Source organism: Aphanomyces invadans (assembly GCF_000520115.1).
Source record: "Aphanomyces invadans strain NJM9701 unplaced genomic scaffold supercont1.18, whole genome shotgun sequence".
NCBI classification, from domain to species: Eukaryota; Oomycota; class Saprolegniomycetes; order Saprolegniales; family Verrucalvaceae; genus Aphanomyces; species Aphanomyces invadans.
Window position 1 is genome coordinate 776,938 of NW_008580163.1, and position 11,142 is coordinate 788,079.

The 11,142-nt window shown below is 55.8% G+C and overlaps 5 protein-coding genes across 6 annotated transcripts in view; 1 reads left to right on the forward strand and 4 right to left on the reverse strand.

The window, feature by feature from the left end:
• Positions 1-641, reverse strand: part of H310_08776 (hypothetical protein) — a gene marked incomplete at both ends in the record, with an annotated part of 1,496 nt that extends 855 nt beyond the window's left edge. The window contains one exon of the mRNA XM_008874647.1: positions 9-641. Within this exon, the coding sequence (XP_008872869.1) occupies positions 9-641 (633 nt within the window). The remainder of the gene's footprint in view (positions 1-8) is intronic.
• A 748-nt stretch (positions 642-1,389) lies between these two features.
• Positions 1,390-2,640, reverse strand: H310_08777 (hypothetical protein). Its single transcript, XM_008874648.1, has 2 exons — positions 2,615-2,640; positions 1,390-2,562 (listed from the first exon to the last, which is right to left on the reverse strand). The coding sequence occupies exon 2, from the start codon at positions 2,524-2,526 to the stop codon at positions 1,483-1,485; it is 1,044 nt and encodes a 347-aa protein (XP_008872870.1). The 5' UTR covers positions 2,527-2,562; positions 2,615-2,640; the 3' UTR covers positions 1,390-1,482.
• Positions 2,641-3,875: 1,235 nt separating this feature from the next.
• On the reverse strand, positions 3,876-5,826 carry H310_08778. 2 transcript variants are annotated; one of them, XM_008874649.1, is made up of 4 exons: positions 5,230-5,826; positions 4,284-5,174; positions 4,131-4,236; positions 3,876-4,059 (listed from the first exon to the last, which is right to left on the reverse strand). In XM_008874649.1, the coding sequence occupies exons 1-4, from the start codon at positions 5,793-5,795 to the stop codon at positions 3,961-3,963; spliced, it is 1,662 nt and encodes a 553-aa protein (XP_008872871.1). In that variant the 5' UTR covers positions 5,796-5,826; the 3' UTR covers positions 3,876-3,960. The 2 variants fall into 2 exon arrangements, with proteins under 2 accessions (XP_008872871.1, XP_008872872.1); XM_008874650.1 differs by having other exon boundaries at positions 4,284-5,826.
• Positions 5,827-5,882: 56 nt separating this feature from the next.
• On the reverse strand, positions 5,883-8,473 carry H310_08779 (hypothetical protein). The gene is made up of 2 exons (XM_008874651.1): positions 8,062-8,473; positions 5,883-7,992 (listed from the first exon to the last, which is right to left on the reverse strand). Exons 1-2 carry the CDS (start codon positions 8,410-8,412, stop codon positions 6,058-6,060), a joined length of 2,286 nt encoding a protein of 761 aa, XP_008872873.1. The 5' UTR covers positions 8,413-8,473; the 3' UTR covers positions 5,883-6,057.
• Positions 8,474-10,291: 1,818 nt separating this feature from the next.
• H310_08780 (glutaredoxin) lies at positions 10,292-11,026 on the forward strand. Its single transcript, XM_008874652.1, has 3 exons — positions 10,292-10,427; positions 10,480-10,582; positions 10,637-11,026. Exons 1-3 carry the CDS (start codon positions 10,332-10,334, stop codon positions 10,756-10,758), a joined length of 321 nt encoding a protein of 106 aa, XP_008872874.1. The 5' UTR covers positions 10,292-10,331; the 3' UTR covers positions 10,759-11,026.
• The last annotated feature ends 116 nt before the right edge of the window (positions 11,027-11,142 follow it).

The window sequence follows — 11,142 nt, forward strand, 5'->3', positions numbered from 1 at the left end:
TCGGCCACCAACGCCACCGTCGCTCGTATCGTTTCCCCACTGTGCGACGTCATCTCGACCTGTGTCCGACTCAAGTCCACCGTCCCCAGCACCGTCGACATGAAGTAGTACGCCGACGCAAAGATCGGCGCGTCGCCGCCGTTGATCCGCATGCTCTTGACGCCGTTCACGGCGTTGTCTGGCTGGACGTACAACCAGTGGATGCTGCTGCCGGACTTGGCGCACACTTGGACGCCACCGGCCACGGGACAGTCGACAAAGTCCCAACTGATCGCGAGGCGGTCCGTGGTGAACCCCGTCACTTGCTGGAACATGGGCAGGCTCATGTCGAGGTCGCCGTGGCTGCACTCGGGGCACCGGTCTGTGATTTGGCCCATGACGGAGCGCTTGGTTGGACACCGCGCGTCGACGCACGTGACGGACACACATCGTCCGCAGTGGACGCCATAGTCGTACTGGTTGTCGTTGATGGCCACGTGAAACTGAGGGGCTACCGGCAGCCACTTCATGAGGGCGCAGTTGCCGCCTTGGGGGTTCTCGCCATTGGGCGGGCCGTACGTGGTGGCAATCCCCGTGAAGGTTCCACCAGCCAGAATGGGTGCGATGCCGATCGCAATGGCTAGGACTTCACCAAGACCCATGGAAATGCAGAATGGCGAGCGGGGAGCGCCAGCCTCGCACCCTGCAGGCTTGCCCCACCCGATCGACTGGCGCAATGTTGACAGGTGGCGCTTGGAAATTACAGTTGCCAAGGATATGCAAACGCCCTGGAACAGTCGCCTTTTCGCGAAATATTTCACGAAATGACAGAAACAGCATGTGGATTGTTCAAAATGTTGATGAAATTGGAGTGATTTCAAGTGAGATGTGTCGGAGCTTGGAAAATACAATGGTCAGCAGCCAGGAGTGATATTTCCCATGACAGTTTTGTCCTTCCTTTACAAATTCAGGCGGCGCATGTCCCGCGCGCGCCATGGGGTTGTTCATGCTGCACGGGCTTGTGGGGGTCGGGGATGCGGCAAAGCGATTCACACACGAGTTTGCCTGGTGCGGAAGTCTCCGCACGAGAAGCCATGAAGCGCTCGTATCGAACCTGCCACCTGGTGTGCGACCCTCTCAATGAGTCGAGATTCAGGAACGTTCCAAGCCGGGCGATCGTTCCGTACGGTTTCTTGCACCGCTGACGGCGCTTGTCTCGTCGCTCGACTGGGCCGCTCTTGACACGGAGATGGGGGCGTCGCGGCGGAGGAGGCGCTGTTTGAATCCACGAGTTCATCCACATCTCGTCAATGCATGCGCTGTAGGCGGATGGTGGGCGGGATACGCTGCCCCACGCGCCGACTCATGCCATCGGATCCGCAACTACAACAGAGCTTTCGTGCGCTTCAATTCCGTTGCGCCGCTTTGACCGGCATCCACACCATTTTCTTTGCACGTCGAGCTATGTAGTACACTGGACATGTCTTTCGACGCTACACCGATCTATTCATGGCGTCGTTTGGCGTGCCGCTTCTTCTTCCTGGACGACGTGGCACTGGATGAGCGCCGTGGGCAATGCGCCGTCTTTGCCGACGCGAAATGCCGACCGAGCGCTTCCGCAACCTCTCGACGGTGCTGGACATGAACGTCGTGTCCCGCGTGCTCAAAGATGATAGCTGTCGTGTACTTGCCGCTTAGCGTCTGCGCGAGATACTCAGAGTTGTCTGGATGGAGCATCCGGTCCATCTTGGCGCCGATGATCATGATGGGGAAGCCCGAGTTCGCAATGACCTTGAGCCGGTCGCGGCTCACGTTGTGGAAGAGCACAGCGGTGTAATGGCCGATGATGCCGCTCAGCGACATCTGGACGTGGCTCAGGCGCTCCATGTGGTGCTTGTACAGCACGGCCTCCGTCGTCATGGTTGTGTCTGCGTCGCCTTTTGTCGACGATGCCTGCTGGAGGTACGACTCGGGGAATAGCACGCTGATCATTGTGGACGCGACGCGGTGGTGGGTTGGGTAAAGCAAATTCTGCACGAGGGATGCATAGGATGTAAGTTGGGGCAGGCCTGGCAGCGCGCCTTGTCGAAAGCCAGGGGTGGTCACCATCAGAGCCAGCGACAGAACACGCTCGGGTGCCATGTACGCAAGCTCTTGGGCAATCATGCCACCCATGCTCGAGCCAACGATGTGTGCTTTGGACCAGCGCAGATGATCCATGAGGTGGAGCGCGTCGCGGGCCATCTGAGACGTCGAGTACCATCCCCAAGGCTTGTCGGAGCCGCCGACACCGCGGTTGTCCATTGTCACTAGTTGATACGTCGACGACGCAGCGCCGTTCGCTGGATGCAAGAACGAAGACACGAGAGGAAGCCAAGCTTCCTTCTCGCCCTGCATTCCCATGAGCATCACGACTTTGTCTCGAGCGGTGTCGTCGCCGTGCATAGCATACTCGACGCGGAGGCCGTTGGGCAGACGCGTCTGCCGTACGTCGTTGAAGAGTGCGTCCCGCGTCGCCGCCGTGAAAACTTCGTGCAGGTCCAGCATATCGTCAGGAACGAAATATCGTCCGTCGCCTTACTTCTACTCGTACAGCATGAGTCGAGAACGTTTCCACGGCGGATGCTGCACCCACCGGCACGTCGGTTCCAAACAATATTGTTCAAGTTGTCACGTCGAGAAGACTTCTTCTTGACCTGATATATTATTAGAAGATAAAACCAACACTCTCAATACTGTGCACAAGAGGATACATTTTACAAGTCTATACATGCAATCTGAAGGTGGCATTGCTCCACAGCTTGATGGGCTGTCTAAGTGGACGCCGCGCTTGACGGCTCAAGGCGGCCGACAACCCGCGGTCGTCGCAGAGTTAGCTGTTGGCTGCAGTATGGCTTCAGAAGAAATAGATTGGACCGACAGTACAATCGCACGTTGCGTGGTGTTGTCGACGGTGGAGGTAGGCTCGCGTGCTTCACGGATTTACTTGAAGCTGCATACTTGCCATGTTGGTCTCGAGGGCCACTGCCTCGAGTGGTTGGCGTTCCATGAAATGCAAACAAAGGGCGATTGATGCTTGGTCATGCTCTCTCGTGGGTTTATGGATCGTAGCCTTCGCCTACCGGGCGATCTTGCCATTTCACCAAAGGTTGACGCGTCGTGATAGCTGAACGAATGAGCCTTTTGCTTGGTTGGGAGCTCACGCACTGGGCTGGTTGAATCATTTCATATCGGCCCGCTCCATCCCCCGCCACTTGTTGTGGCCAAGTCGTTTTCCTCGTCACCCCCCCGACCTGCCGATGTTGCAGACAAGAACTCAACGCAACTCACGTCGTACTTGGATTTGGCGGTAGTTGGATGCTTCACCGCCATGGTCTCCAGGGTCTGTAATATTGAGCTCTAACAACGTGCAGATGAGCCAGGATGTACCTGTCTGTGGTCAATGTATGGTTCGACTCATCCGCCCATGGTTGACCTTGTGAGGTTGGCAAACGTGCCGTGGAATGCTGCTACGAGCTGGATGCCCGTGCTTCGAGGAGTGTACAGGCACGTGTGGCAGGGACCTTTGCGTGCTCTCCCGGTCCGCTTCCAGGCGTTCGTGCGCCATCGGTCGCTTCAACCACATCTTTGAAGACAAAGGGACCGCGACGTGTGAGAGCCAATCACCCAAGGACATCTAGCCACGGTCGGGCGGCAGTACCCATTCCTCGACATCTCTCTCGAACCCGACGTATCCATTCCCATCCGAACGCATGCATGCTCCCCAGCCTGCTTCAGCTCACGCGCTCGTTTGCATAGCCGCGGGGAGAAAAAAGGAAGAGAAGCGGCTTTGAAGCGGTCTGGGGCCAACTGCCGTGGCGTGCTGAGCAGACGACCTCGTCACCGACTGTGCCAAGGTCTTGGCAATCACGACGCGTTCCAACGAGACATCGTGAAGCTTCGATTAGCCACATATTCGTTCTATCGAGGATTCTACATGGCTCAGTAAGGGTAGTCCAGTGCGATAGGCTTGGTCGGGAGGTCCGGCGCTTGCTGGTACGGCACTTCCACATTGTCTCGAATGAACAGAGCCCTTTGTTTCTACACATTGGAGGTGGGAGGCATGAATTCGTTGGTGCATCGTTTCCCAGCTTCCGTGCGCGATGACGCACCTGCAATTTGTACTCGGACGACTCGATCACGGTCGGGCGAACAGGAACGATGCTCGGAAGCTCCATGAGCGGTGGCGTGTACCATTCCATGACAGGCTGCTGGACCCTACACGCACTTCATGTCATCATCATGGACGACTGCACGCAGCATACTCGTGCAAGCGGTGCTTCTTGCGCAAGCGCGCAACGGTTTCTTCATCATCTTCCGTCTCATCGTCATCGTCGTCGTCGCGACGTTCCTTCTCGTTGAAGTACAGCCCTTCTTGGCCGACCCCCTCAGCCGTATCCTTGTCCCACGTTGCTGACGACTGGCGCTCCGGCGACCGCGCGCGCTTCCTCGAGTCCGCTGCATTCTCCTGCCTTCGGGCCAGCACGTCGCCGAGGACGTCAACTCGGAGTTTGTGTTCTTTCCACAGAGCGGCCAGGACAGCGTCGAGCCAGACCTTCTTGTCACGCACAGAGCTCGGCTGGCTGGCGTCCAATGTGGACATTGGAACGTTGGTGTGCTGAGCGAGGGTCTCCGCGATCGTGGCCGCAGTGGACGTCGCACATGCGTCCATGACATGGCGGTTGTTGGGCACGAGGGGGTCCTTTAGTGCATCGACCTTCGACTTGTCGGCCCACGTGAACGCGGGATTGCCCGCGTCGTCCTCGGTAACGACCAGCCGTTTGTCCTTTTCAATCATGTGGACGAGGTGATCCGCATACGCGTCCAGGTCAAACGATTGAGGCGGCGGGTACTTGGCGCGGATCGTCTGATGGATATTCTGGATGCGGTAGAACGAAAACAGCTTGAGTTGATGCAGCAAGCTCTTCTTCACTTGCGCCAGGTCTTTGTCCGCCATGGCAGTTGTCCACGACGGCGGGGCAGCTGTCGTAGATGGAGCCTTGGACGGAGATGCCGATGAGGGTACATGCTTTCCGAGGCCATTCACATCCCACGTGAGCTTGAGAGTGGACGACGAATCGTGGACTCGGACAAGCTGCAGATGCACCAGGCGGTCGAGCATGACCTGGACGACGTTATTGCCGTGTTCTTTCCACCTGTGCCCATTAACCTGAGACGCCATGGGGAAAAAGAGAGTGTGAGAGAGTGTACCATGACCGAAACGGCGCCAGCGGAGAAAAGGTGTCGTGAAAGCGCTGTAGAAGGGATTGTAGTTGCCCCATCGTGCTCACTGACCCAACTCGGATGGATTTGTTCGAGGCGAGGAACGTAAGTAGTTCCGATTCGCCGACCAACGGGGTGGTCGGCGCTGGTTTTGGTGGAGAACAAGCTGCTTCAACTGGGAGTTGTGGCGGCATGGTCGACGTCGGCGGTGCAACAGTTCCATCATTCATTGAGTCAGTCGGTGCGGAAACGACGGACGGCACTGCTGGAAGTTCCGATGTCGGTGCACTTGATGCTGGAAGTACGACGCAAGGCGGAGCCGATACATCAACACCTGGAACAACCAGAAACTGGTTGCCGACTTGATGGAGGCGGCCATCCGCTCGTAACTGTTCATGCACCTCCCTCGCCCATCGTGCAGCGTGGTCTTTGAACTGTGTGGCCGCATGGAAGATCTCAGATATATGCAGAGGGGCAGGGGTATCGCTTCGCGCAATCGCGCTTGCCATGAAGACTTTAACCCCCGACGCAATCTGCCCTTCGATCTCGCCCATCGCAATTCGACCTTGCCGCCAGCAACTGCGCCAAGGTATCCGGATAACGAGTCTTATCCGGCGAGCAAGGTATCCGGGATATCATCCGGGAAATTTGAATTTCGTGCACTTATTATGGTGATGGAATGGCGTCAATGGCGGCGGAAACGACCTCGCAGGTACGAAGGCGCATGCGCAGAACGAAGGGATATCGGTAGACGAATAGTAGGAACGGCGAGGGAACCACTCGTCACAAGGTCGGTCTCCATTGGTACGTGATAGTTTAATCGCTTGACGAGTCGTCACTGGATGCTTGATCATCATCATCGGATGCCAGCGCTCCGACAGACGAGCCTGTTGCCGTCTGTGAAGCAGGGGTTCCTCCCTCGTCATCCTCGTCGACCTCGTCCTCATCATAGTCGTCCGGGGTGCCCCCCACTTCGTCGTTATCGTCGTCGCCAAATTCTTTCTTGTCCTTGGTCGTCATCAATGCATATGGAGGGCGACGCAGGCATCTCCGCTTGTTGAACCAACGTCGAAGCTGTGTCATGTTCACGTCGACGGTTTGCTTTGGATCGCGCAGTGGCACGGCGTTCAGTGCATCGAGGTATTCTTCCATTTCAGCTTGAGACGGCTTGAACGTGTTTTGAAACCACGTTTCGAGGGCGGCCACTTGCTGCATCGAGAATTTCATCGGGCGGAGAAGTTTCGCCCCCTTCTTTCGCTTTGACGTAGTCCCACCAGGCTTGATTTCAGTAGCAGGCTGCGTCCCTAGCGGCGGGGGTGGTGGCGGCGATGAGGCAGACACAACGACTGGTGGTGGACCCGATGACCGTTTTGTCTTTTTCGCCATTGTCGCCTGCCCCAGAGACTCCATGAGTGCTTCCGTCGTTCGCCGCAACAGCGACGGCTTCTTGTACACCTTGAGCACGCGTTTCAAGTCTGAAACGAGACCCGTGCTTTGTCTCAGTTCGCTTGAAATGTCAAGGGACCGAAGCACATCCATCGCTTGTTGGATGCTGTTCGTGTTTGCAGTGGTCTTGGGGGCTTGCAGCAGGGTCTGCAGTCTTCGCTGGATCGCTTCGACTTCAAATTTTGATGCAACTTTGACCACAATCGCGTCATCCACGTCATCGACACCACCCGAGCTGACATGGAACAGAGTCGACGAGGAAGCTGAAGCACCACCATGGCCACCCGCCTGCAAAAGCCGTGGCTTCTTATCGGCGCTTTGCGGTCCTCCAGGAGCTAAGATCGCGTGCTGAGCTGCCGCGAGAAACTGATCCAAGTTGCGCTTGTGGCTGAAGGACGACGCTGCGTTCGAATACAGCGACGACGACAGACGGACGTGTTCCAGTTCTCGCACCAACTCGTCTGGGTTCACCGCTTCCCTCAGGGTCTGGATGCGGAGCTCCATGCGAGCGCGGACGGTGGCTTCTGCGGCGTGGAGGGACACTGGATCATTCGACCCCCCGGCTGCTTCCACTGCCTGCACGACAAGTCGCATGCGCTCACGAAAGCGCCGTCGCTTGAACCAGTCACGAACATGCTGCGGATGGACGAGGCTGAACGACGTCGTCGAGTACGGCGGATAGCTCAAGATAGAGCTCATGAGCTCGAGTTCGTCAGCTAACGGACGGGGGTAACTGTAGTACCAAGTCTGGAGCTTGGTTCGTTGCTCAGAGGTCAACGTGCGCGGGATGTGATGTCGGATTTGCGCGATCGCGGCAGACGTGGCAGCCGCCGCAGCGTTGTGGATGGAGGAGAACATTGTCTGGATGGACGACGAAGGGAGATGGAGCTTCTGGACGAGCAGCGCTTCATGGTGCATGCTCGTGGTTTGGATCATTTCAGCCAGTTCGCGAAACTTCTCTATGCTTGCTTCGATTTTGTACAAGACGCGATCGGTTTGATCTTCGGTGCCCTTGTCCAAAGACGGAGTTGCCGCCGACGTGGTAACCACCGAAGGCGGCGGGACGGTTGACGACGACGAGGCAGGCAACATGGATGTGCCCAACGCGTGAGACGCCATCGTCACAGATGGTGTGGAATGGGCCGACGAAGCAGCCTTTCGTTTCATCGTGTCGCGGATGTCAGAAATGTGTTTAATCTCCAAGAGAACGGAGTCGCATCCACTGACAAGTTGGTGCGTGGTCGACACGACAGAGGCATTGAAGTCCTTGGCAGCATCCACAGAGGTCTTCGTCAACTTGTCAATCTACGAGGAGTGGAGTTAGAAAAGCCTAGTCGATTCTCCCATCGTGAAAGAGAGATTTACCGCACGTACCAAGTTCATAGCAGGCTGCATGTCGATGGCGGCCCATGTCGTCAATTCATGGTCGTTGTCTTCGGAGGCTTCGTCGTCGGTCGCTGGAACATTCGACACTGTCGAGTCCATGGTCGCGGCAGACGTAGTAGATATTGAAGCAGACGTCGCGGCAACCTTCTTCTCGTCCGTTGCAGGTGACACGGACGATGGGGTGGACGACGGAGCAGATTTCGTTGAGGAGGGTTTCGGAGGTCGTAGCGGCACGTCCGAGTCCGACCCTGACGATGGCGTGTCCGAACCGAACATTTCGTCGACGTCCATGTCGTCTCGGTCGTCCACCGGCGTCCCGTCTCCTCCTCCGCGCTCCATCCGTCTCGTAGCCACTTATAAATTTCAAATATCCCCCGATTTTCCCATAATTTGTTCGGCGTCATGCGCCCCTGGAAGGAAACGAGCCATTCCGAGTCGCCCTCTTAAGTTTGATACTTCCCTGAAGTGCGAAATCCCTCTGTTCGTTTTACAATGCAGAAGTGTGTCTCATAATCATGATATTCATCATATATTTTTTCTTCGGAATATTGAATTGTTTTCCAGAAATTGACTCTATTTGTTACTAGCATGCGACAACGATTTCATGCGAATACAAATTTCAAGTCTAACTGCAGGATGTGGAATAATAGTGAAAAGGATTTGAGAGAATTTGTTGTACACAATGTGGTTAACGTGTACTATATGCGCAACAACTGATGATGGCAAATATATCCAATATTTTTTGCATTGGGCTGTTTTGAACGTCCAGTAGCTCTCTGAAGTGCGATTTTCGCCCAAAAGATCGCGATCGATATGCGGTCATAAACATCCCTGCATCGGCCGTGGCTTTGGCACCGCCCTGGAAATATCATCGTGCGACCTGAGCCATGACGAGCTACGGGACCCTGAGCGGCCACATTCGGCGTGCAGGTCTGGCTAGATTGATGATGGATCATGAACTTCCGGGTGAAACATTTGAGTGTGGGCAAGTTGATATGGATCGACTTGGGACCCCTGTATGTCGTACTACCTATAAATACCTGGTGCTTCGGCAGGCTACATGTGCGGGGCGAATGTGACAGCTTTGAGGCTGATATTACCCCACACAAGGCTGAGCTACGTCAGCCATCCGCATGAAGCAGCTTGCTGTAGCTCCGAGGAGCCGTCATGCAACCGAGTGACGTCGCCGTGTGCAAACATTTCACGATGGTGGCTTGGAACACGGCTACGCCACCGAAAGACACGAAAGGCCCTGCGTTCGACACCGTGGTAGGGTCGTCTCAAACACTTCCATCGCCATTCCTTCCATTCTTGTGGACTTTTGAAAACGCGATTAATGGCCGACCTATTCGATTTCTTGACCTTGCACCAATCCCTAGAAGGTGTTTCGAAGCTGTGTTCGCCACACGGGTGTACCACAACGCCCCATGTTGGGTGAGAGCTTCACCATCTCGTACAAGACGCATTTGCCATACCTATCCACTCTCGTATGCCCACATTGAGTGTTGCTGGGGTCATTGCGCTGGTCCCCCGAAGAAAACCCTCTCCAGCGTGCTAGTGCTGGTTTGTCGAGTACTTGAACGCGGGATCGATGTCATGGAAAAAATGCACAGAGGGATACAATTGAAGCGCGAGTCCATTCAAATCGCTCCGTGAAGATACTATTTCTCTTGTGATGTAGCAGGCGCGACTCCACTGAGGTTGTCTACTACCCCCGGACGCTTGAATGCATGGGGAAAGGGCCGCCTGGGGGTGCGCTCGAGTTGATGTCCCTCAAAACCACAAATTTCCCAAGATGCACTGTCGTATACCTGCACCACGCCCGTCCTACTCGACGTGGAACCACCACGAATCGAGTCATCGTGTCTCGCATGTTTGATGCCAAGTTGGTGGGGCAGGCAGCTCGATGGATCTGGAGGCTCTATTCGACACTCGATTGAACAACTCTATATCTCCAATATGCACGCGCGGATGGCGACGTCGCCTGGATGGCGTCATGGGGAACGTAGTCGCCATTTCCGTCCTCGGCATCTTCACACCACAACCCCGCGCGGCACTCGGCCTCGGGCTATTCCCCCACGGCCGACATCCCGCCCCGACAAGGCCGAACGACCTCAAGAACTTGCGGATTAGCCAATCCGATGGCGTGTTCACCTGACTTCCACGGAATTTCTCCGTTTTCGTGTCAAAATTAGAACTTAATGTAAAAACCCAAGGAAGAACCGACGCACTCTCCATCTCGCACCACGCACTAGATCATGGTGTCCAAGGCCGCCCAAGAATTCGTCGAGGCAACGATTGCCGCCAATACGATCACCGTCTTCACCACGGCGTACTGCCCGTACTGCACTCTCGTACGTGCCTTGGTCGCTGGCGGTCCTGTCCGGCTCATCGTCGACTGCGTAGGCCAAGCAAGTCCTCTCTGGCGTTGGTGCGGAGTACTCTGTGATTGACGTGGACAGCCTTCCAAACGGCAACGATGTCATGGATGTGCTCGAAGCGAAGACAGGTTCGTTGCTTCCCACAGCTGCTGTCGCCGACGGAGATTTGAACGAGTTTGCAGGTCGCGCCACTGTGCCGAATGTGTTTGTCAAGGGCATGAGCATTGGCGGTGGCTCGGACGTGGATGCGCTCCATAAGCAAGGCAAGTTGATCCCGTTACTTCAGGAAGCCGGTGCTTTGTGAAATATTGAGCAACATCCACAACATCACTCGAATCATGCGTCATCGAATTCCATGTGCCGTCACGAGCTCTTGCCTAACAACCACTGCATTCAACGTCGCCGCCGCCGCCGCCGCATACTTGATTTTTGCTACCCCACCGCCTGGTTGCGTCACTTTCAACCGCACGATGAAGCCGTGGAATGTCTATCTGGTATAACATCTTCGTAGCCGTGCGACGCTGATAAATGTTTGACGCTCTCTATTTGACTGCCTTGGTCATCCAATTGCCCACTCGCTCTCTTGTTGCATGGATCGGGCGAGTTTTCCTGCAGTTTAAGGCCTTGCTGTCGCGTCATTCTGCGTCTCAAGTCTGTTCGAAGCTGCGATTTGGAGACAATGACCTGG